Raw genomic sequence first — 25516 nt, 5'->3', positions numbered from 1 at the left:
TGTGTGTGTGTGTGTGTGTGTGTGTGTGTGTGTGTGTGTGTGTGTGTGTGTGTGTGTGTGTGTGTGTGTGTGTGTGTGTGTGTGTGTGTGTGTGTGTGTGTGTGAGACGTCAACCTCATAGGGCACAGAGACAAACGCTCTTCAAATTAGCCTACACAGATTTGTTTGAGGAGTGAATTTGCTCCTAATCGATTGGTTTGCTGATAGCCTGCTGCTGTGGAATTGCGGACAGGTGTCATCAAAATTGGCCCGTGGATAAGCAACGAATTTAGGGTGGGAACGGTCAGGTTCCTCTAGTCAGTCCAAGTATTGTTCATTATGGAAAGTTCAGCTCAACGGGAGCATTAGTGGCAGGCAGACAAACGGCAAACTGACAAATTCGACGTATATTTTTGTACGGAATCTCCGTGCTTCTGAAATGCGCGAACATCTCCGCCCAGCGCTCGTCCGCTGGTTTTAAAATGTCCATCAGCATTCGACTGTGCGATCATCCCTATTGCCCATGGGCAATAGGGATCACATGACCCCTCACACATTGTTGAAATCATATGCTGGATGCTTTAATGTTTTTATGTGTTTTTTAGTTAATGCTCGGGCTATAAGAAGACCACGTTGGCTATTTAATAGCGGAATAAAGGGGACCTTTCATAGTGGTTGGTGGAAATCGAGACATTTTAGTGTCAAAAGGTTGTCGGTAGTCGGGACACGCAACTCAAAATCGGGACGTCTGGTCACCCTACGAGTAGACTAATAATAAGGTAGGCCTATATTAAGATGTTACAAAGTCCAAAGATAGTTTATTGACAAAAACGGCTTACCTTCCATAGTTTCTTGTGAACGTAGGCATACGTTGCAACATCGACCAATATGATTAATCTACTTTCGATTTTAACAGACTTCCTTTATCTTTCAGGGTTCTAATTGGTTGGAGTATCCTCTTTTCCATCACGTGTTTCTAACTGATGCAGACCAACAGGTTCAGGTTACACCAATAAGACCGCCTTAGGTCATCACACGCCGTAGCCTACCACACCCAGCCTCTCTGGGTAGAACTACCTGGTGGTTATGGAGCTCATTTCCTTCCTGATAAACATTATGACAACACATATTAGCAGTGGTGATTTTAGACTCTTTTTAGTGCTGCTCAAGCACACTTACATTTTATTTCAGCAACCCTACAGAAATGAAGTTAAATTAAATGATATTTTTCAGTATCATTTTAGAAAAAGGAGGAAGTGAACTTCATAGTGCATTTTAAAGTGGAAAGTTTGTTCTTACCATGAAGAAACGAACTGTTCTGATAGTTGGTAGGCTGGAAAGCCTGCAACACAGCGGAAGTAGAAGTGAAAACTAAAGTGGTTGATATCGCATCTGAATTAGTCACGTAGCCTATGTTTACTGCACCATGGGAGGTAAACCGAATTGATCTCGAAACACCTTTGGACTTTGTAACATTGTGTTACACCATTTATGAGGCTACTATATGACGGGATATTCACATCAGTTTTAGAAGTAGGCTATTGCGATCGATCAGTGTGGTCAGGGTTTAGTTATAGGGCCTACTGTAGTGGTTGGTCTGTGCTATTGAACAGTACTAAATGTGGACTGAGTTCATATCCAGTATACTTGTGTTCTGTAGACTCCTGGTGTGACTCCTGAAATTCATATTTATCTCCTCACTGTGATATCAGTGAGTTCAAGTTAAAACTCAACTTTATTTCGACTTGTCCTATTCCACAACACTGTACATGGGGTTTGCTGTATATAGGTGCATTTAAAATACAATGTATAATTAATATCCATAGGCCTATTATTGTGATACAAGTCTATTCTGGCTGCGTTCAGTAGTCCGTCTGTATCGAGTGGACTCGCGTTCCCTGCATATTGTTCTGCACAACAGAGATGGTCTACAGGAAGGGAGGTACCCCTACCTGAGGTAGAACCGAGCACAGCAATGCTCTTAGAATCTCCACGAAGGTCTCCTACTATAGGCCTACTTGTAACAGATAATTGTATTCAAATATTTGTCTGCAAAAGTAGATAAATTGATGGATGTTGTGATTGATAGATTAAAAAAGTGAATTTATAGTCAGGCCGAATGGGAGTTGATACACCACTCAAGAGTTGATAAGTAACATACCCTTAAGAATCGCTGTCTGCATTTAATTAACCCCAAAATGTTTGGAAAATAGGCTCAACGTTGAGTAGGCCTATCATGTATCATGATACATGATACATATATTACCTATATTAATGTAGTTTGTAAGTTTACATGAAAACCCTGCAAGCTGTGGTCATGTTGAGAGTCCAGTTGGGTTATTTGTGGAATTTTGTATATTAGTAGTAACCCAAGGAAGTCAGCTGTTCAATTTCAGTATTGTGGGTAAAAATATGCAAAAATGTACATAACATGACTATTAATTAGAAACAAACTACAAATGTATTCATGTTAACAATCGTTTATTGGAGTATAACATTTCCTAAACACACACACTCAATGATCAAATACAGGGAATGCTTTGTGGTGCATGACAAAACCTGTTCTCTCTTTCTCTCTCTTTCTCACAAAAGCCACAGCATGCATGTTCCCCACGGTGTGCTGGCTTGAGGAGAAGGACGCTTCAGATTCAGATTCTGGTAAGAGTTCTGGTTCTCTTCTCACGCTACATACCTCCAGGCTTCTCCCTCCCTCCCTCTCACCCTCCCTTCTTGTTTTGTCTTTTTGCCAGACACCAGTGCTGAGATTGATGAAGATAATAAGGGTGAGCAGTTACACTCTTCCATTGAGCTTTGAGTCTCAATGACTAGGTGATCTGACAACAGAAGTATTGCATTCTGTTGTGTGTGTGTCTATAAAGTTCATAGGATTGCTTCTATACAAAACGTATCACTGCTAACTGCAGAATTGTGTCTGGTTGCAGATTTACCATTCCTCCATCTCACCCTCCCTTCTGTTTTGTCTTTTTGCCAGTTGCCAGTGCTGAGGTTGATGAAGGTGAGCACACATACACAAACAAATACACAGATGTAGTGGCATTGCAAGTACCATTTCTTCAGGAATGGTAAGAATTCTAGTTAAGTCTGTAAATGTAAAACTATAGGTCACAGCTTACAAGTAAAGGTCCTTTTACATTGAACGCAATTTTCTTTCCATGTCAACATAATAATTACTAATCATTGAGCTGAATGGGACTAATAGCTTTACACTAATGTATCCCATTATCTATTGAATGCTGTTGAATTATATTAATGTCATTGACGTTTTAATTGATATTGAATATGTTGGCATGACTAGTACAGAAATATATTGGACAATAAAGCAAGAAGGCAGCCTTTCCCACAAACAAACCACTTTTATTTTTCCCCAAACAGACGTCTGAACCTTCCTGGCTCGGGCTCAGAAAGTTAACATAATATATATAAAAACAATGAACCGACACAGTACCAGCTGCCTCTTGGGGAACCTTAGAAAAAGATTGTGCAAATCGTAGTGGATGGTTTAAAATGATCATTATCTTTCTTTGGCATGAAGTCAACTTGTTTCAGAAACTCTGTGATCACAACCATCTAGTTTTGTCTATAGGAGGTACCTGAGGGGAACAGCTTAGTAATAGCAGAGGAAGGAGGACCTATTCTAAACATGACATCATTAATTACTTTAAGTTCAAGACATTTGGAAGAAGATTGCAGACTGAAAACTCATCTCTTGTTTCTATAATTTAGCACTTAAAGAAGTTTCCTTACCGAATGCATTTCATGTACTTGCACGATTCCTGCTCTTTTTGGGTTGAATCTCCCATTGTGGAATGCAATCATTGTAAGTCGCTTTGCACTTAAGTGTCAGTTAGATAAATGTAATCTAAAAGTACAGAATTTAATAAATCTGTCCATATTTTGAATTATTGTGGAAGGGGCCGATAACACAGCACAGGGTCCCAACTGATGCTAACGCTTCAAAAATGCCATGACACATACAAAGTATGTGCATCTTGACCAAAGCTGGTGGAGCAAAGCTGTATGAGCAATTGTGCCATTTAAAGAGTTTATATGGTAAAGATGGACTCGACAAGAGCCTAGCTCTTACGGCTGCTTACACTTTTGAATAATGTCTCTGTTGTCATCATCTGGCCGTATCCCAACGACCAGGATGCATTCACAGACAGCTTCACTGTTTCAGGTTATTCTGCATATCTTCATTGTTCTCTTTGGAAAGAGCTATCTAGTTCACTATGGCTACTGCTTAATCAAGTCTGAGGAAGCAAAGAGACACGTCCTTAGTGCACATACAAAAAACAAGTTAAACTCAATTGCAACTGCGACCACACTACATTACTACCACAAATAATATGTAATGTAAACTAATGGATCCTGTAAAAGAGGGGAGCTGCTCAAATGGTCTGGACGTTCACCGTGTGTGGGTGAAGTACGCTACCTGTCAATAACTGACGAGTCTCGGCCGGTACGTCCTCCAGGTCTTTCAGACCTTCCAGCAGGTCCTGAGCTGTGGCCTTTCCTGGTGGTCTTCGGCACTTCCACATCACCAACATCTTCAGCTTCTGCATGGCCACAGATTTATGTTCTGCCTTGATGTCCTCCAAAGCTTTGGTCGTTATTTGCAGATGGATGGCAATCTGCTCCCACTCATTTCCCAGCGTTTTGGCCACATTATTGAGCTCCTTGTCAGTCAGAGTCTTCCCTATGGAGCGGGTTTCAGTGATGCTGTCTGGGAAAAAAAGACAAAGACAATCCACATACAGGCAGATCAAGTCATCTCAAAAGATAAAACACTCATGAAACATACTTCTTAAACATTTGTCCTGAGACCAATCATCTGATTCAAAAGATGACACCCGCTCACCTGACACATCAACCGTGCAAGGTTTCTTATTGGCCACTTCTTCTGATTTACTTCCATTTCTTTTCAGGCCTCCATTTCCTGAAGACGTACATTATATAAATTGTCAATTTATTTATGGGTAAATTCTGCCCTGTTCCCTTTCAAGGAAATGCTCTGAGACCCTGTGATACCAACTAGCTGTCTTTTCCAGTGACCATCATTGTCCTCTCAGTGGCCAGCAGGGAAAGGCTGGTTAAACGGCCTTGGCCCATTGTGTTACGGGTGTAGGACTTGAGCCACTTTAAACAGGAGAAGTTCCTTTCTACACCTGCAGATGTAGCTCCAATTGTTGCCACTAATTAGAACATTTTGTAAAGCTGAGGCATTGCACTGTCCAACTCATTGTTAAGGGTTGCAGATAAGGACCCAGGTGCAGACCCAGGCAAAAATATTTATTCATTGGAGGGATTCAAACAAAGGGTAGACAAGTCAAAAAGTCAATCTTAGAGTCAAAACTGTAACGCACAAAAGATCCAGGCAAAGTTCCAGAGAAAGTTTTTCTACGCAGCCCCATTGAAGTCGGTAGACGGTTACTTTCAATAAGCAAATGCACTGTGGCGCTATGGGAATTTATGAGAAGTAAATATAGTCAGTCGACCTGCGATAAGCAGCTGATTCTGAACAAACTCGTCTTCGAGATGGAAGTTTTCTAACGCATTTTTAGTCAATGAAATGTTAACACAACAGTATATATTTGACTTTTTAAGTTTTAGGTGAGGCCAAGCTTCCCTTGTAGTCTTAGAGAAATCGCCACTGATTTACGGGGTTAGGGTGAGTCCACAAACCTGCAACAAACCTATGAAAGGTTTCCGGTCAAATCAGCATTTTTAGAAGAAAATATCTAATATGTTCTCAGAGGAGCCAAGGATCACAGCAAAACCCTTACCTTTGTTTTGTGTCCTTGGCTTTACCACCGTCTTATCGGATATTTGTCCTACGATATGAAAAAGGATTGTCAGTCTTACGATGTCAACCATACACCTTCCAAGTGTAAGGTTGTATTCCACACAAATGTAATCCCGAGTGGACGATAATGAATCAGTGGATCCCAGTGGATTAAAGGACAAAGAAGCTCCCCTCTTGTCAAAACAAAGCAGGTACTGACCGTTTCTTTAAAAAGTACATTCATGGTAACAACTCACCCACACCAGCAGGAGAAGAGATCAGACCCAGGGTGGAGCATAAGTCAGGGTCCCTCTTCTTCATACTTTCAATCATTATCCGACTTTGTTTCTCCCCTTTCCCGATAACCATGTCGATCAGACACCTTGCCATGTCCGTTTTGATCTTCTTCTTCTCCATCACAGAGTCTTTGTCCTCAGTACTGAACACTTTCTGCTGCAAAAGGTCATCCAGGAGACCTCTGATAACTGCGATTTTAACTGTCTTCACAAATTCAGAATGGATCCTTTGAAGCTCCCCTGGAAGAGAAATCCAAAGGCAATATAAAATGACGACGTGCAAACACGATAGTTCAGGCAGGGTGTTCAACACATAGTCCTGAATTGTGGACAACAGAATTTAAGAGACATTGATTAAACTCTTCTTGACCTCTGTATATTTTAAACCGTTTGTCCTACCACCTTGTCCCCCACAACATATCTCATCAATAAGATGTTTGTTTGCTAGACTTGGTTTAATCAAAATATGCTACATTAAGGTCACTTTTCCATAAGAATCAGCAGTTTCTCGTTATATAGTAATTCAAGTGAGATGCGGTCGGTGAGGTGTTCTGTCTTGGGCCAGCTCGGTCAAACGTTGTCCGTTGTCCGTTGTCTGTGCTCTTAATGTAACCTATATGTTTGGGGGCCTACTATTTGGCCCAATGTTTTAAGTACAGGTAGGTAGGTGTGTACTGCTATGCATTAATATTTATATTTATCTGTACATAGACCATACAGCAAAGGTACTTAATAAGTAAAACACAAATTGTAGTAGGCTGGGCTAGGGCGAACCTACAAACCTCTAACAAGTCTATGAAAGGTTTCCGGTCAAATCAGCATTTTTAGAAGAAAATATCTAATATGTACTCAGAGGAGCCAAGGATCACAGCAAAACCCTTACCTTTGTTTTGTGTCCTTGGCTTTACCACCGTCTTATCGGATATTTGTCCTACGATATGAAAAAGGATCGTCAGTCAGTCTTACGATGTCAACCATACACCTTCCAAGTGTAAGGTTGTATTCCACACAAATGTAATCCCGAGTGGACGATAATGAATCAGTGGATCCCAGTGGATTAAAGGACAAAGAAGCTCCCCTCTTGTCAAAACAAAGCAGGTACTGACCGTTTCTTTAAAAAGTACATTCATGGTAACAACTCACCCACACCAGCAGGAGAAGAGATCAGACCCAGGGTGGAGCATAAGTCAGGGTCCCTCTTCTTCATACTTTCAATCATTATCCGACTTTGTTTCTCCCCTTTCCCGATAACCATGTCGATCAAACACCTTGCCATGTCCGTTTTGATCTTCTTCTTCTCCATCACAGAGTCTTTGTCCTCAGTACTGAACACTTTCTGCTGCAAAAGGTCATCCAGGAGACCTCTGATAACTGCGATTTTAACTGTCTTCACAAATTCAGAATGGATCCTTTGAAGCTTCCCTGGAAGAGAAATCAAAAGGCAATATAAAATGACGACGTGCAAACACGATAGTTCAGGCAGGGTGTTCAACACATAGTCCTGAAATGTGGACAACAGAATTTAAGAGACATTGATAAAACTCTTCTTGACCTCTGTATATTTTAAACCGTTCGTCCTACCACCTTGTCCCCCACAACATATCTCATCAATAAGATGTTTGTTTGCTAGACTTGGTTTGATCAAAATATGCTACATTAAGGTCACTTTTCCATAAGAATCAGCAGTTTCTCGTTATATAGTAATTCAAGTGAGATGCGGTCGGTGAGGTGTTCTGTCTTGGGCCACCTCGGTCAAACGTTGTCCGTTGTCTGTGCTCTTAATGTAACCTATATGTTTGGGGGCCTACTATTTGGCCCAATGTTTTAAGTACAGGTAGGTAGGTGTGTACTGCTATGCATTTATATTTATCTGTACATAGACCATACAGCAAAGGTACTTAATAAGTAAAACACAAATTGTAGTAGGCTGGGCTAGGGCGAACCTACAAACCTGCAACAAACCTATGAAAGGTTTCCGGTCAAATCAGCATTTTTAGAAGAAAATATCTAATATGTTCTCAGAGGAGCCAAGGATCACAGCAAAACCCTTACCTTTGTTTTGTGTCCTTGGCTTTACCACCGTCTTATCGGATATTTGTCCTACGATATGAAAAAGGATCGTCAGTCAGTCTTACGATGTCAACCATACACCTTCCAAGTGTAAGGTTGTATTCCACACAAATGTTATCCCGAGTGGACGATAATGAATCAGTGGATCCCAGTGGATTAAAGGACAAAGAAGCTCCCCTCTTGTCAAAACAAAGCAGGTACTGCCCGTTTCTTTAAAAAGTACATTCATGGTAACAACTCACCCACACCAGCAGGAGAAGAGATCAGACCCAGGGTGGAGCATAAGTCAGGGTCCCTCTTCTTCATACTTTCAATCATTATCCGACTTTGTTTCTCCCCTTTCCCGATAACCATGTCGATCAGACACTTTGCCATGTCCGTTTTGATCTTCTTCTTCTCCATCACAGAGTCTTTGTCCTCAGTACTGAACACTTTCTGCTGCAAAAGGTCATCCAGGAGACCTCTGATTACTGCGATTTTAACTGTCTTCACAAATTCATAATGGATCCTTTGAAGCTCCCCTGGAAGAGAAATCAAAAGGCAATATAAAATGACGACGTGCAAATACGATAGTTCAGGCAGGGTGTTCAACAAATAGTCCTGAATTGTGGACAACAGAATTTAAGAGACATTGATTAAACTCTTCTTGACCTCTGTATATTTTAAACCGTTTGTCCTACCACCTTGTCCCCCACAACATATCTCATCAATAAGATGTTTGTTTGCTAGACTTGGTTTAATCAAAATATGCTACATTAAGGTCACTTTTCCATAAGAATCAGCAGTTTCTCGTTATATAGTAATTCAAGTGAGATGCGGTCGGTGAGGTGTTCTGTCTTGGGCCAGCTCGGTCAAACGTTGTCCGTTGTCTGTGCTCTTAATGTAACCTATATGTTTGGGGGCCTACTATTTGGCCCAATGTTTTAAGTACAGGTAGGTAGGTGTGTACTGCTATGCATTAATATTTATATTTATCTGTACATAGACCATACAGCAAAGGTACTTAATAAGTAAAACACAAATTGTAGTAGGCTGGGCTAGGGCGAAACTACAAACCTCTAACAAGCCTATGAAAGGTTTCCGGTCAAATCAGCATTTTTAGAAGAAAATATCTAATATGTACTCAGATGAGCCAAGGATCACAGCAAGACCCTTACCTTTGTTTTGTGTCCTTGGCTTTACCACCGTCTTATCGGATATTTGTCCTACGATATGAAAAAGGATCGTCAGTCAGTCTTACGATGTCAACCATACACCTTCCAAGTGTAAGGTTGTATTCCACACAAATGTTATCCCGAGTGGACGATAATGAATCAGTGGATCCCAGTGGATTAAAGGACAAAGAAGCTCCCCTCTTGTCAAAACAAAGCAGGTACTGACCGTTTCTTTAAAAAGTACATTCATGGTAACAACTCACCCACACCAGCAGGAGAAGAGATCAGACCCAGGGTGGAGCATAAGTCAGGGTCCCTCTTCTTCATACTTTCAATCATTATCCGACTTTGTTTCTCCCCTTTCCCGATAACCATGTCGATCAGAGACCTTGCCATGTCCGTTTTGATCTTCCCCTTCTCCATCACAGAGTCTTTCTCCTCAGTACTGAACACTTTCTGCTGCAAAAGGTCATCCAGGAGACCTCTGATAACTGCGATTTTAACTGTCTTCACAAATTCATAATGGATCCTTTGAAGCTCCCCTGGAAGAGAAATCAAAAGGCAATATAAAATGACGACGTGCAAATACGATAGTTCAGGCAGGGTGTTCAACAAATAGTCCTGAATTGTGGACAACAGAATTTAAGAGACATTGATTAAACTCTTCTTGACCTCTGTATATTTTAAACCGTTTGTCCTACCACCTTGTCCCCCACAACATATCTCATCAATAAGATGTTTGTTTGCTAGACTTGGTTTAATCAAAATATGCTACATTAAGGTCACTTTTCCATAAGAATCAGCAGTTTCTCGTTATATAGTAATTCAAGTGAGATGCGGTCGGTGAGGTGTTCTGTCTTGGGCCAGCTCGGTCAAACGTTGTCCGTTGTCTGTGCTCTTAATGTAACCTATATGTTTGGGGGCCTACTATTTGGCCCAATGTTTTAAGTACAGGTAGGTAGGTGTGTACTGCTATGCATTAATATTTATATTTATCTGTACATAGACCATACAGCAAAGGTACTTAATAAGTAAAACACAAATTGTAGTAGGCTGGGCTAGGGCGAAACTACAAACCTCTAACAAGCCTATGAAAGGTTTCCGGTCAAATCAGCATTTTTAGAAGAAAATATCTAATATGTACTCAGATGAGCCAAGGATCACAGCAAGACCCTTACCTTTGTTTTGTGTCCTTGGCTTTACCACCGTCTTATCGGATATTTGTCCTACGATATGAAAAAGGATCGTCAGTCAGTCTTACGATGTCAACCATACACCTTCCAAGTGTAAGGTTGTATTCCACACAAATGTAATCCCGAGTGGACGATAATGAATCAGTGGATCCCAGTGGATTAAAGGACAAAGAAGCTCCCCTCTTGTCAAAACAAAGCAGGTACTGACCGTTTCTTTAAAAAGTACATTCATGGTAACAACTCACCCACACCAGCAGGAGAAGAGATCAGACCCAGGGTGGAGCATAAGTCAGGGTCCCTCTTCTTCATATTTTTAATCATTATCCGACTTTGTTTCTCCCCTTTCCCGATAACCATGTCGATCAGAGACCTTGCCATGTCCGTTTTGATCTTCCCCTTCTCCATCACAGAGTCTTTCTCCTCAGTACTGAACACTTTCTGCTGCAAAAGGTCATCCAGGAGACCTCTGATAACTGCGATTTTAACTGTCTTCACAAATTCATAATGGATCCTTTGAAGCTCCCCTGGAAGAGAAATCAAAAGGCAATATAAAATGACGACGTGCAAACACGATAGTTCAGGCAGGGTGTTCAACACATAGGGCCCTATTTTAACGGTCTGAAACGCAAGTGGGAAGAATGAATTCAATGAATGAATTTCAAACTGCAAATGGCTCAGTTTATTGCCAAATAATATGGCCTAATTCACACATGGAATAAGGGGTTTTCTTCCACAACTTCAGAAATACTGAGTCCTCAAATAAATTTCGGCAAAGAAAACGTAGGCTGATCTAACATATGGTAACTGTGGTTCTATTTAATGATATACGCAATACATTATAAACATTGTTTCTTATCAGTATTGTATGCTATCCTAATATGCATGTGTCCCCGCGGTAATAGACATTGCCATTGATTTTATTACTCGTTACGTGTTTAGTTTGCGTGTGTTTAAACAGAGCACACACGCGCGCCCGCATTCATTCATTCTTTTTAACACTCACTCGCGGTAAAACAATGTTTTTCACGATCAAATACTCATCAATCCTAAAAGTTATGGGCATGTAGGCCTACACGATGTCTCTGTCAAGAAAATATGTGTTTGCTGTACGGTGTTTGCAGATGCATTGATTTAAAAGTACAACTTATTACCGCTGCATCAGCTGTTCTTTCCCAAATAATTTACCAAAAATGTGCGGCTAGGTAGATGGGAGAAGCAAAGTGTATGCGCGAGGTGCACAAGCAATCCGTATGCATCGCATGCGCATGTATGCATGCGCCCTTAAAATAGCATCTGAACAACGCGCCACTGACTTTAAACCAGGTATTTCCTGGTCAGTAGCGCAATGGTATTCAGAAACGGCAAAATACCGTTTGCGCCAGAACACGCCTCCTCCTTCCGCCGAACCGCCCCTTGGGGCGCATGATCAATCCCTAATTTACCGGCGAGTGGCGGTGGTGGGAAAAGAACGCTCTGCGCCAGTTGTAAACTAGCAACGACACATGCGCCAGTGACTAAGTCACTTGCCCCGGATGCAAGATAGGGCCCATAGTCCTGAATCGTGGACAACAGAATTTAAGAGACATTGATTAAACTCTTCTTGACCTCTGTATATTTTAAACCGTTTGTCCTACCACCTTACCACAACATATCTCATCAATAAGATGTTTGTTTGCTAGACTTGGTTTAATCAAAATATGCTACATTAAGGTCACTTTTCCATAAGAATCAGCAGTTTCTCGTTATATAGTAATTCAAGTGAGATGCGGTCGGTGAGGTGTTCTGTCTTGGGCCAGCTCGGTCAAACGTTGTCCGTTGTCTGTGCTCTTAATGTAACCTATATGTTTGGGGGCCTACTATTTGGCCCAATGTTTTAAGTACAGGTAGGTAGGTGTGTACTGCTATGCATTAATATGTATATTTATCTGTACATAGACCATACAGCAAAGGTACTTAATAAGTAAAACCAAAATTGTAGTAGGCTGGGCTAGGGCGAACCTACAAACCTCTAACAAGCCTATGAAAGGTTTCCAGTCAAATCAGCATTTTTAGAAGAAAATATCGAATATGTACTCAGAGGAGCCAAGGATCACAGCAAAACCCTTACCTTTGTTTTTTGTCCTTGGCTTTACCACCGTCTTATCAGATATTTGTCCTACGATATGAAAAAGGATCATTAGTCAGTCTTACGATGTCAACCATACACCTTCCAAGTGTAAGGTTGTATTCCACACATGTTTTAATGCCCAATGTTTTAAGTAGAGGTAGGTAGGTGTGTACTGCTATGCATTAATATTTATATTTATCTGTTCCTTAGACCAGGGGTTTTCAAAGTGTGAGAGAGTGAGCCCCCCCTCAGAGAAAAAATTTCAGCTGAGCCCCCCCCCCCCCCCCCCCCAAACATTTGATACATTTTTTAAACATATTTTTTAAACATTTTAAACGTTATTCTGAAACATTACATCTTTGTGCGTTTTTAAACACATTTCTTGACACAATTTAACAACTTTATCTAAGCATGTTTTAGCTTAACCTTTTTTAAATACATTTGAACATCTTAATCTGTGTAAACTGCCAGTCGAATCAGATCAGCCTTTTCAGTCCAGAGATTCTACTATTCGGCGGGGTTTGTTTACCGGCGTTGCTATGGTGACCTAAATTATTATAAGCAACTGAAAACGATGCCGGTTTGAAACTAAAACTGTGATTCTGAAAAAGTATAAATGCTATCAAAATTCCGTTTCCATAGAATTGAAGATACAAGTGTGTAGATTTGCTTAATGGTTTGAACGATGGTAAACGGTTGAAAAAGGAATGAGTTACGATGTCTAGAAGTAGGTTTATCAGAATGGGCTGACGTCTTCAATGAAAACAGCTGAAAACGAAGCGGTATGAAACTAAAACTGTGATTCTGAAGAAATTTTAAATGATATCGAAATTCTGTTTAGATATTATTGAGATACAAGTGTGTAGATTTGTTAAATGGTTTGCACGAAGATAAACGGTTGAAAATTGATTTAGTTATGTTACTTCTACTGTTGAAGTACGACTGATGATTTGAATCATCGACTTTCAGTGGGTTTTTCGGGTTTATTTTTTTCTCACGTCGCGCCCCCCCTGAAGTACTCTGGCGCCCCCCAGGGGGGGCGCGCCTCACAGTTTGAAAACCACTGCCTTAGACCATACAGCAAAGGTACTTAATATTATAGTTATACATCAACTGTAGTAGGCTGGGCTAGGGGCGAGCCTACAAACCTGTTACAAGCCTATGAAAGGTTTGTGTGTAATTTTTCCTTGTATTACACACAAACCACACCTACGGGTAATTAGGCTACTTCAGACTAGAGCTGTAGCGACGCGTCGATGATGTCGACGTGTCGACGTCAAAAATTTGTCGACGTGAAATTTCTCCGTCGACGATTTTCGCCACACGAGAAAAAAAAAAAAGCTAAATGGACGAAAGTCACAATAAACGAAAATGTCCGTGCACGAAATCATCAAAGGTATGGAAATACTTCAAGTTAAGTCCTAAACGGAAAGGTGTTGTGATTTGCACTCTTTGCCAAATGGAGTTGGCATATCACAAGAGCACGACAGAAATGTTGGAGCATCTCAAACGAGAAAGTATCTCATGCGCACGAGAAAGTATCTTGTGCGCACGAGAAAGTACCTCATGAGCACGGGGAAATATCGTGCGCATATCACTGGCAGTGTGTGTGTGTGTGTGTGTGTGTGTGTGTGTGTGTGTGTGTGTGTGTGTGTGTGTGTGTGTGTGTGTGTGTGTGTGTGTGTGTGTGTGTGTCGTCAGCGAGTAGGTGGACGAGCGAGGTGAGCGAGCGATAGCGTGCGTGTCAGTCTAGTGAAGTAATGAACGAGTCCGGTTGTGTGTAAGAATAAAGTACCCAGCCTGTCAAGAATCGGTGGCCGCTTCATTCCATCATATTCCGACCTATAAGCAGACTCACTGTCGGTCAAAGTGAAGGGTCATGCCCCCGAGAGAGCATCGGCCCAGGAGGGAACGTATTACCTGTGCTCCTCGGTCTGGGAGCCGACAGCAGGAAAGATGTAACTATTCTAACCATCTCATAGTTGGAGGCGGAGCGCAAGAGAGTATACGCACACATTTTTTTCATGTCCCTTTACGGGTTCCGTATTAAATAAAGTATATTATTAAGAATTTATTGGTATTTGAGATACATTATGGTTTTTATTAATCGAGCAACAGAAAAATAGATAATCGTCCAATTAGTCATTAGATTAGTCGACTAATCGATAAAATAATCGCCCGATTAATCGTTTAATAAATAATCGTTTACCCCCAGCCTTACAGACCAACTCTTTTTAGATTTGCTCCGGGCGCGGGAGTCATTTTTGCGCAGGTAAAATAGGAACATCGACATAGAACCGCCCACAAAGCTACTTGCGCTTGGCGCTTCTCACTTGCGTTTCAGACCGTAAAAATAGGGCCCCAGGAGTCTACAGAACACAAGTGGAGTACACACAAGTGGAGTACACACAAGTGGAGTATACACTTTTTCCCATTACAATAGCACAGTATAGCCCGACCAATATACCCCTTCAACAAAACCCATACGGCACTGATCGTATTAAGCAAACTAACCAATGCGCATATAATATCATACAGTAGCCTCATGAGGTATACTCAAATGTTACAAAGTCCTAAGATAGTTTTAGACAAAGACGGCTTACCTTTCATAGCTTCGTGTCAACGTAGGCTAAGTTGCAATATCGACCAATATGAATTGATTTGAGTTGCCTTTTGCCTCCCTCCCTTTCCCCCGCACCTTATACATAAAGGTCATTAGTTCGATTTCACCGCAAACTAGGGATGGGCCGATAGTCGATTCTATCGACTATCGACGATAGATGGAATCCATCGTCGATCGTCTCAAGTAGCCGATAAAAAGGCGATAATTATATTTTAATAATATTTTTTTTTTTTTTTTTTTTTTTTTTAAAGCGCTGTGGTAGCTATTTTTTCAACTTAAAAAGCCCCGCAAATTGTAATTGAAATTAACTGGCACCGGTGGAAAACATACTATGTAGCGCTGACCTGCCGTATTCACTCACTGCTGCGAGAGGAGAGGGGAGGGGCTCGAAACCTACCGGTCTGCTCGCACGGCGAAATTACATCACATCCCCGCTGCACCATTTCCGGGTCACAGCTGTGGTACATGAGCTGTGTTCGAAATCGTTCCCTATTCACTCACTCACTATTCCCTATAGTGTTCATGATATAGTGCACTACATAGGGAACGTACAAACAAGAATTCGGACACTACGCTGAACATTTCTAAACGTCATTTGCGTCAGTAAATGCGCCGGGTATTTGTGTGACGCAGACAGATGCACCCAGATTGTGTAAACAAACCGGGCACTCTAGAGGAAAGCTGGAGGTTGTATTGATGTTGAATGTTACATTTCCTTGAACAAGGTTTTTCTTATTAATTTTGAATGTTTCATTTTCTTGTTAAATCCCAAATAAATTGTTGATATTTCTAAACGAAAGCCGGAGACTCCATCATTAAATGTAGTCGTTTTCGCCGCTTGCGGTTATTGAGCTTCTTCTTCTCCTCCGGAAAAACACGACTGCATTGCATTGTGGTATATGGGAGTAACACGTAGGGAACATCATATGTACACTCACATTTTGGGTATTTTAAATGCATATAGGGCATGAAATTAACCAGTGAGAATTCAAACAAGTATAGATATAGTGCACTATATCCGTGATAGGGAACGATTTCGAACACAACTACGAGCTGTGTGTCATCAGCGTGTGTCATCATGACAGCGCCGCCGGCGCCGACGCATCGAAACTTAAATCAGCGGAGGCTCACGGCTCACGCTGGTCCAAGGGGAAGACCATCGTATTTGTTTTTAAGAAAAAAATCGAAAAATAAAAACGCGATTTTTTTCAAAGTGATAAATTATTATAAATAATTAATATTATAAAATTATTATAAAGATGACCCCCCCCGATAGAATCGACTATCGGCGATCGCTAGGGGGCGCTATCGGACGATGGAAGCTTGTAGACGATTGCCCAACCCTACCGCAAACCCTGTTTCTGTTCCGATTGGTTATCCCACTGTTGAGCATCACAGACCAGGCGCCTACAATACTACAATGATCAATTAGGAGGCCGAAGCCCTAAAGGAAGTGATGCAATAGTCGAGGACATTAACAAGTAAGCTATAGACCTGGGATCTCTTTTATATCAAAGAGGGTCTCATAGGATGCATACGATTAACTGGGGGGCTCCAGCCCTTCAGGAAAGGCTCACACTGCATGTGTGTGCATAAAGGTGTGTAGATACAGCTGGCCTGTGAACATGGTTTTGAAATCTGGGGTCAAAAGATCAAAAGGAGCCGGCACCACGCCCCTTTTTTTGTCATTATTAAAGAGAGGCCTGATTCTCAGATATGCATGTTGGATGGCTAGGGTGTAGGTCTGAGAAGAATTTCAGGCCAAAATCTTGCAAGCGAGCCGCTGGGTGAGGTGCAACGAGAGGGACAACTTGCCGAGTAATTTCTTGGAATCCATAAATTGATCATCGCATGCATCCTTTGACCCCCGTTGATATGAAAGAGACCCCAGGTAGACCCCTATAGCTTACTTGTTACCGTCCTTGACTCAGGAATTACCTATTGCATCACTTCCTTTAGGGCTTCGGCCTCCTAACTGATCATCATTGTAGTATACTTGATTGCCCTCTTTCATAGATATGACACCAACACCACTGGGGCGTGGCAACACTGGGGCGTGGATATCAATATGGGGGGGGGGGGCTTGTGGACAGCAGGGGTACACTAGACATAAATAGGAAGCTTGCAATGGGCATTTCAATCACCAGAAATAGTCAATACACACTCAGGGGGAGGAATGACCTCTCACCAGAGCATGTGAGCGGAGCGTGGAGTGGGTGGTGGAGCGGAGCGGTAGAAATAGTTTGGAGCGGGTTGGAGCGCAGAGCGGTTTTAAATTCAAAGGCCGGAGCGGGGATTTCACTCCGCTCCGATTTTAACTGCTTCTAGCGGCTTAAATGTAGGTGGTTCACGTAGAATAGAATGGGTTTCAATGGGAGCATCCAAGCAACCTGATTGGATAAAACGCGTCACGTGAGACCCTTCCACCCCCCCCCCCCGCAACACTGGCTCGTGTGCCCGCGAGAGTAGCAAGATGGAGTTTGGGAAGTACTTCTACTAAAATTTGAGCGGAGCCTGGAGCGATTTCGCCGGAGCGGCAGGACATTTAAGATGAGCGCGGAGCAGTTTTGAGCGGAGCGCCCTGGCACAACGTTGAGCGGCAGAGCAAATGAGCAGACATCCTCCTGAGCGGGGAGCGGGAATTGCGCGGCGCTCCGCTCTGCTCACATGCTCTGCCTCTCACACAAAAAAAAAAGTATTAATTACAAGTCTAAACTGTGGAAAATGTAAAGATATGGGGGGCAGTTGATGGCAAACACCATAGCAACCATGACAGTCACGTGACGTGGATGCAGGCCCATTGAAAATAATAGGCCAAAAAGATTTAGGCGTGTCACATGTTTAGAGCCGTTATTGTAATGCCTTTCCGCTGTGGGCAGTTACTACAGTTTACATTTTACTACAATCTGGTGTGAGACTGAGTTTAATGGACGTGGTTAGTTTCCGTTTTTGAGGGGGTCTGCTGAAAAGATTTGAGGAATCGGAACGTTGTTTTGATGAATCCTGCGCAGCCCGCCCCCCCTTCTGAAGTCTGAAATAATCTCCCGATTGAAATGCATTGGTTTAATATTGAATTAATGAAAATTTTAAATATATATTAGATTTAAATAAGCATAATTATTTAGTTAATTATATTTAAATAATTATAACCGTGTAGGTACCATGACATCCTTTCTTGTTACATTGATATAAATTATTGTTATAACGAGATCTGTATCTGACCATTGACCATCCTCTCGGAAATTCTATGAATGAAATTCATACTGATGGTATGGCATTATATCACTATTCTCGCCCACCCATCTTGAATTGAATAGACTACTTTCGTTGCTTCGAGGAGGTCTGGTGGTCTACGTATATGATAAATAAATAAATAAATAAAAATATGTATGTATATATATATATATATACACACCTATTTAAATATATATATATATATTTATTTATTATATCCGGAGACCACCAGACCTCTTCAAAAGCAAGGAAAATGGTCTATTAAATTCAAGATGGGTACATGGCAGGGATGGAAATTAACACCCGCCACACGCCATTTGCGGGTGGATTTGTATGGTGGCGGGTGAATTGTGTCACTTCACCCGCCACTGTATCGGGTAATACTTTCCAGTCAGGTCCGGTCAAATTTGCATATTTAATACATTCGTTATACGGCGCTGCACAGTTCCATAACCATTACTGTCAACATCTGGCCCCCTTCTTCTTCTACGCCTCTTTTGCTGAACTGCGACTGTCAATATCCGGGATAATATCGGTAACAGGGCTCTCAAGTCTCACGCATTCGGCGTGAGACACACGCTCACACGCCACACTTCGCATTTCTCACGCAGAGAAATGACCAGGATAGCGCCGACCAATTTGGGCCGCTATTTAACAGGTGTTACAGGTAGGAATCAAATGGGTTTCCCGTACGTAGGGTAACCAGACGTCCTCTTTTGCCCGGACATGCCCTCTTATTGACACATTTTTAAAAATGTGTGGCGGAATTTCAAAATCGTCCGGGATTTTATTAAAGCCTCATATATGTTCACATTGAATTTGAGTTGCGTTTCTCTGGGTCGTACACAAACTAGTTAGGCTACGCCCTCCCCAACTCAGTTCTGTTTGCTTTGCATTGGTGGAAGTGAGTAGGGGGAGTGCTTAAGTAGAGCCTTCAGATTGGACGGTTTGACTTACTCAGTTACCGTCGTGTTTTGTATTTATTATTTTACCATTATTGTTTTATAGGGACAAACATTAACAAATTTCTCCTACAGGGGATTGATAAAGTTCTATCTATTGAACCGAAAGAAACACTTGGTCATACTTTACACACTTTACCACAGCATTGGCCGACTGAATGCCACATAGAAACGATCAAGTTTAATACTAAACTTGATCTTTTAGTATTAACGATCAAAAGGAGATCGTTAATACTTGGGAATAACATGGGAATGAATGAAACGCGCATGCGCATTTAAAAGACATTTACAGGAAGTGCGTCATTATTGCGCATCTAGGACCCAGAGTCGATCTGGCAGCCAAGTCAATCTGACACCCACACCGGCATTTTGAGGGGCGGAGACGGGGATAGCTCACCAGGACGGCCCCCCTGTCCACTACTGAATGACAGCTTCTTCTTATCAGATTTAGAACGATCCTTTACAAGTCCTGAAAGACAAATCAAGAGAAATTACAAATGGATTTTTTTTTTTTTAACTGAAGCACAATAATGAATGGGTTTTGTTTGCGTGATAGACTACAGACTACTCAAATATTATTTAAACACAATTATTCAAAATAACACCTGGAACAAGAATAGGCTGTAAAATGCTGTGGGAAACCCTGATGGCTACTTGTCCTGCCTTTTCATCTCACTGCCTGAGTAAAGTCTTTGTGGCAAAAACTGCATTAGCTTGGTGTCTAGCCAGAGCCACTTGACAAAGTACCACAGCGTAGTAAGCTAGATTGCTATTGACTATACATCAATACATTAGGCCTCTACTGGATTACTGTTTTCGTGTGTTTCCTTAAAGTTAGGGGGTAAGGCCATATGACGCCATAGACATGTGACCGACGGCAAAGGACCGTTACTGTAAAGTAAACTATGGAGATCTCTGGGTTTGAACATTGTTGGAAACATTTTGGATTATGCAAATACAAAACTCAACAGAATATATAACATAGTATATTTAATGCATAAATGTTACATATAATGGACTTTAATATCTGAGGGATTTTATTATAGATGTGTATCTTGGATATTTCAACTGATTAATGTTGGATTGCATCAGAGAAAAGGAGGGTTTTCACGGATCACGGATCAAATCCGACAGAAGTTCTGTTGAATTTATGACAGAAAATATGACAGTTCTGTCATAGAACTGTCATAGTTTCATACATAAATTCAACCTGAGCGCTGTGTCTCTGTCAGAGTCGCAACAGACTTTTAATAGCCATACGCCTTGCGGCTTCCGTCCATGGCCCTTGCCCACGACCTAGACCTGACGTCACGTCACGTCATCTAGACAACGTCAACGACTCAACAGTAAATACGAAGCGGAAGCAACAAACTACCCTAAGCCATTTTTGTAAAACGTGTATTTTGTGATGCTGTGTGATTGCTGTAATAAGGATGAGTGTGAGACGTCTTAGAACAGTTGCTGATGTTTAATATTTTCACATGGCATGAAAATCTCCCTTTATGAGGTTTTCTAACATTAATGAGTTCCCCTAGCCAGCCTACGGTCCCCCAGTGGCTATAAATGACGTTTGGTGTAAAACGAGCACTAGGTATCCTGCTCCGCCTTGGAAAAATGAAAGCTCAGACACTCTGATTTTGAATTTGGCCCCAAATGTCGTCAGAAGGGGCCAAGTTAGCTCCCCTTTGTCTGCCTTGCCCGCCCAGAGAATTTGACCCACCAAGCGCCACAAGTGCCACATGTGTGCGTGTGTGTGTGAATTAGGGCTTCACGGCTTCATTTTTACTGAATGTTTTTTATTACTGAAAAAAATAAATAAAAAAAATCGGTATTGCCGGTGTGTAATCGGTGTTGGCCTCAACACCGGTAACACCGGTAATACCGTATACCGCGGCAACCTTATTGTGGAGCAGAGCTCATCTCAGCATTTCTGAGACCGGTGCCACGGTTTAAGAAGTCCTCGCATTAGACAATGCGGCAGACTTCAGCTTGCGCAGCTCTTGGGGCGGCAGAGGTTGATTTCCCATTTGGGGACGTCTCCTTGCGTAGCTAATAGAGGCGCAGGGCAAACTCAGGGCAAACGTTTGTTCACGTTTATAACTCAAATAAACTAGCCTAATTGTTATAAATTCAGATGACTATTTCGATAAACAGTTTAGACAGAAACGATTGACTTGGTTCCTGAATTCCCCCCACAGGGGGTAAAGGCCGTATGACGCCATCCACTCTCAATCATCTTACTGATCTTAAGAACTATGTCTGACCAAGTGCTCTCCAGTCTTTGTCATTTGAGAAGCTATAGAAATGGACTCTGGTGGGTTCAGTAAAATGTCGACCTCCACAAAAAGTTTAAAATCTAAAATATGTGCCATATCTCATGCAAATGATTTATGTTTGAAACAAGCCATAGGTTTAGAATTGTTATCCCAGATCCCCAAGATATTCCAGAACATGCCACACACCTTTGACCTTCTTTCAAAAAAAAAAAAAAGTATTGATTAAATTAGGTCTTATTATGTTATTATATGATCTGTAATTATCTGGTGTGTGTATTGTGTAATGTATTTTGATAGGGAAAAACTATGATATAGAGGGATATGTTACTTATTAGTCCTAAACCTAGGAGACTTAAACGAACCCAGCTCGCTGTCGCCTTCATGCATTTCGAGGGGCAGAGACGGGGACATCAGACCAGGACTCTCCTGTCTGCTACTGAATGACGGATCCCCACCAAACCCTGAAAGACAAATCAAGAGAATTTGAGATGGCATTAATTGAAAAATAATGGACTAAAAAAAAATTCTGAAATAAAAATAAACACTTCCTCAGTTTACTTCTGGTAAACCTAATTGTTTCAGTGTTTGATCAAAGTGCCACGAATAACCAACCCACTAAACATTGGACGTTGGATAGACGTGCAGATCATGTTTATATCAGGTCGGTACATGACCAATTCTTGACATCCTTTTTGGGACATCATAATTTTTTTGGACATCATTTGGACGCCTATGACAGCTGCAGGAAATGTATACATGATCACGATGCGCAATGCCGTCGGAGTGACGTCCTTTCTGAGTCATTATTGGTCGTCAAATTTCGGACCAAATTTCGGGGTTGTTTTGTAACGCCAGGCGACGTCTAATGATGACCTCTGTGGGACCTCCGTGGATGGGCTATTTAGTTCAAATGTGGTCGTTTGTGGACGCCTTTTCAACATCAAATTTAGACTAATTTTAGACGTCATTTTTATACTACTTCTTAATGTTTCAAGATGTTTTCTGTACCATTAGGTTTCCTGTAGCTATAACATTTCACCTTAGAACAGGGTACGGTTTTTGGCCGTCATTTGGAAGCGTATGACAGGGCCTTGTACCACGAAGCTCGCTTAGAGGGTTAGCGAGGTATGTTGAGCTCCAAGCCTGGGTTAGTTGTACCACGAAAGTCGATCTCTTTTAGCGTCGCTGTATCACCATGGTGACTTATGCTCGCAACCAAACCTGGTCGGGAGCAGTTTTTCGGCTTAGTCTAGCCGGAGATCGGCTACTTAAATCGGCGTGCGCAGCTTCCTAGCCCCTCCTCTGACAATGGCGTCACCATTTGTGGGTGTTCCCGTGGACCCCGGCGCACTTCTCGTACATGCGTCTCTCCGGAGACAAGGGTTTTATGGGACAGAACCGATCCCTTGGCATTGTCTGATGATATTCAGATTTCAGACTTTATTGTCATTGTGCAAACAACGAAATTGGGGTTCTTCATGAGAGATACAGATTCTCATCAGAGGGTGTTCGTTATTTGATCGTCCTTTTGGACCTTATGTAGACAATAATTACTGTTGCGCATTGCGTCTCAGTAACAGAGTGCTAGCGTGGAGGTAGCGCGTCAGTCTTGAATTTCTGCGCGGGGGGGGTCGACTCCCAAGTGACACGAATTTATGTGAAGCTTAAAAAGTTCTAATTCTCATGCATATGGAATTATTATTATTCACTAAAGCTTATGGAATTATATTTATGGAATTATATTTTTGTGCTTATTTCGAACTTGAACCCATATTTTCAAGGCCGTGCTGGCACCACATCTATGGGGGTAAAACGAATTGAACCCCGGTCGCTGGCGTTCGGGTCTTATACTAATCCACTACGCTACAGCCGCTACCTCTCAGCGGTTGAAAACATGCAATACATTTCTTAAATAGGGTGTATTTAAAGTGAATTCCCAAAATGATAGAATAAGGCAGGATGGACGTTGCTTATGCATTTTAAAATCATCATCATTCTATTTGGATTAATGGCGAACAATTCTGCATTTGGCATAGTTATTTTACAGACAGTATGCAGAATCTTTTCACTTATACTCATATAGACTGCTTGATCTATCGTAAAGGTGAGAAAAATGACGCAAAAAACGCCCCTTTCATGTGAACGCGCACTGAACCTAAAGCGGAAAATCTGGTTCAACTAATTCAATCTAAAGTGAGCTTCGTGGTACCATTTAACTCTGCGGGTTGCGGCTCTATCGAGCCAGGTTTTCCCAAGAAAGCCTGGGTATGTTCAGCGAGCTTCGTGGTATAGGGCACAGGTGCAGGAAATGTATGCATGATGTAATATTTGTTTATAATGATGTTTTGTTGTTATTTTAAATTTTCGTGTGTGTATCTGTCTGTCTGTCTGTCTGTCTGTCTGTCTGTCTGTCTGTCTGTCTGTCTGTCTGTCTGTCTGTCTGTCTGTCTGTGTGTGTGTGTGTGTGTGTGTGTGCGTGCGTGCGTGCGTGCGTGCGTGCGTGCGTGCGTGCGTGCGTGCGTGCGTGCGTGCGTGCGTGCGTGCGTGCGTGCGTGCGTGCGTGCGTGCGTGCGTGCGTGCGTGCGTGCGTGCGTGCGTGCGTGCGTGCGTGCGTGCGTGTGTTTGTATGTGTGCACTGGCATGTGGCCTACGGGTGGGTCAAAAGCATGCAAGCTAGACGGAGGGAGGGAGAGCCATTGATCGGTCCATAATCATTTATCCGACGCTGCAATTAAATAAATCGCTATTTATCCTTTTCTGACGGCAAAAACCATCAACATATAAATAAATTAAATAAATTATAGAAGTAGTATAAAAAAGATGTCTAAAATGAGTCTACAAGTCTACACAAACGACCACATTTGCACTATAAATAGCCCTTGCACAGAGGTCCAGAGGTCGCCTGGCGTTAAGAAAACAATCCCTTCAGTGGACCGAAATTTGACGACCAATAATGACACAGAAAAGACGTCACTCCGACGACACATTGCGCAGTGGGAGGCTGAGTTCACTACGTGACCTTAGTTCCTCCTGTTATCAACACATTTAAGAATCATATAGTTTTGGACAAACGAGATGATAATTTAATGAAGGTAAATAATTCCTTTAAAATAATGAAAAAATACATTTAAATAGCAACTCGCCTATCCTTAGTTCAGGCTGCCTCTTCGTCAGATAATCAACCATCAGGCTACTTGCTCTCTCCCCTTTCTCCAACACCGTATCAATGAGACAACGTGCTTTGTCTTCTCTGTTTGTCTTCCTCTCTACAGTCTTCTTCTCCTCGTCGTTCAACACATTCATCTCCCTCAGGTAATGCAGGAGATTGATGACATCGTGGTCCGACAACATGCCGAATAATTTAGAGCCAATCCTTCCAAGTTCTGAAAGATAAGTCAAGAGAAATGGAAAATGGCATCAAAGCAAAACGTTACAACAATTCTCAAATTACCACCTGTTGTTGTAGTGTTGGTGGAAGATGCCAAATAAAACGAATTTCTCAACTTTACCTATAAGCTTCTGTGTGTTCATCTTAATTTACAGATTACATTAAGTACACATTATGGACAATATTTAAGATTTTGGTATCAGAATGCATTGTTGGTGTCGATTAATCTTAAATGCCATCTATTATTAGATTTGACAGTTCTAAAGAGAGAGTAGAAAGAGCAGAAGAGAGCAAGGTTACGAAACTGAACAACAAAGAACCGCCCTCTCCCTCTTTGCTCCCTCGCTCCCTGCGTTAATATTAATAATAGTAATAATAATAATAACTAGGACTGCAAGCAGCCCCCGAGGTATTCGCAGCCCGCACACCGC

At 41.8% G+C, this 25516-nt stretch overlaps 2 protein-coding genes and 1 long non-coding RNA gene across 10 annotated transcripts in view; 1 reads left to right on the top strand and 2 right to left on the bottom strand.

The window, feature by feature from the left end:
- Positions 1 to 1083, bottom strand: part of LOC130405536 (uncharacterized) — a 111592-nt gene extending 110509 nt beyond the window's left edge. For 4 of the 7 annotated variants that reach the window (XR_008904352.1, XM_056610671.1, XM_056610673.1 and 1 more), the window contains exon 1: positions 819 to 1079. Coding sequence is in view for 6 of the 7 variants with exons in the window: in XM_056610671.1 (XP_056466646.1) it covers positions 819 to 825 (7 nt within the window). In the remaining variant the exon portion in view is untranslated. Of the gene's footprint in view, positions 1 to 818 lie in introns of all 7 variants that reach the window. The other 3 variants (XM_056610668.1, XM_056610669.1, XM_056610672.1) reach the window with 2 other exon arrangements.
- Positions 519 to 25233, top strand: LOC130405541 (uncharacterized). Its single transcript, XR_008904353.1, has 5 exons — positions 519 to 758; positions 2572 to 2637; positions 2730 to 2762; positions 2972 to 2995; positions 24970 to 25233. It is a non-coding gene; the product is annotated as an uncharacterized LOC130405541 (long non-coding RNA).
- The window catches only part of LOC130405537 (uncharacterized), a 36346-nt gene continuing 12806 nt past the window's right edge, over positions 1977 to 25516 (bottom strand). Inside the window, exons 6-22 of one of the 2 annotated variants that reach the window (XM_056610678.1) lie at positions 24841 to 25080; positions 22060 to 22158; positions 19819 to 19890; positions 12603 to 12650; positions 10741 to 11019; positions 10481 to 10528; positions 9566 to 9844; positions 9306 to 9353; positions 8391 to 8669; positions 8131 to 8178; positions 7222 to 7500; positions 6962 to 7009; positions 6040 to 6318; positions 5784 to 5831; positions 4859 to 4936; positions 4433 to 4723; positions 1977 to 4250 (exon numbers count right to left, since the gene is read on the bottom strand). In XM_056610678.1, coding sequence (XP_056466653.1) covers positions 4234 to 4250; positions 4433 to 4723; positions 4859 to 4936; positions 5784 to 5831; positions 6040 to 6318; positions 6962 to 7009; positions 7222 to 7500; positions 8131 to 8178; positions 8391 to 8669; positions 9306 to 9353; positions 9566 to 9844; positions 10481 to 10528; positions 10741 to 11019; positions 12603 to 12650; positions 19819 to 19890; positions 22060 to 22158; positions 24841 to 25080 — 2480 coding nt within the window. In that variant the 3' untranslated portion in view covers positions 1977 to 4233. Of the gene's footprint in view, positions 4724 to 4858; positions 4937 to 5783; positions 5832 to 6039; positions 6319 to 6961; positions 7010 to 7221; positions 7501 to 8130; positions 8179 to 8390; positions 8670 to 9305; positions 9354 to 9565; positions 9845 to 10480; positions 10529 to 10740; positions 11020 to 12602; positions 12651 to 19818; positions 19891 to 22059; positions 22159 to 24840; positions 25081 to 25516 lie in introns of both variants that reach the window. The other variant, XM_056610676.1, reaches the window with a different exon arrangement.

This window comes from Gadus chalcogrammus, chromosome 16 (genome assembly GCF_026213295.1).
Source record: "Gadus chalcogrammus isolate NIFS_2021 chromosome 16, NIFS_Gcha_1.0, whole genome shotgun sequence".
NCBI lineage: Eukaryota > Metazoa > Chordata > Actinopteri > Gadiformes > Gadidae > Gadus > Gadus chalcogrammus.
The sequence above is the reverse complement of the archived record's forward strand: the minus strand, read 5'-3'. Positions and strand labels throughout refer to the sequence as shown.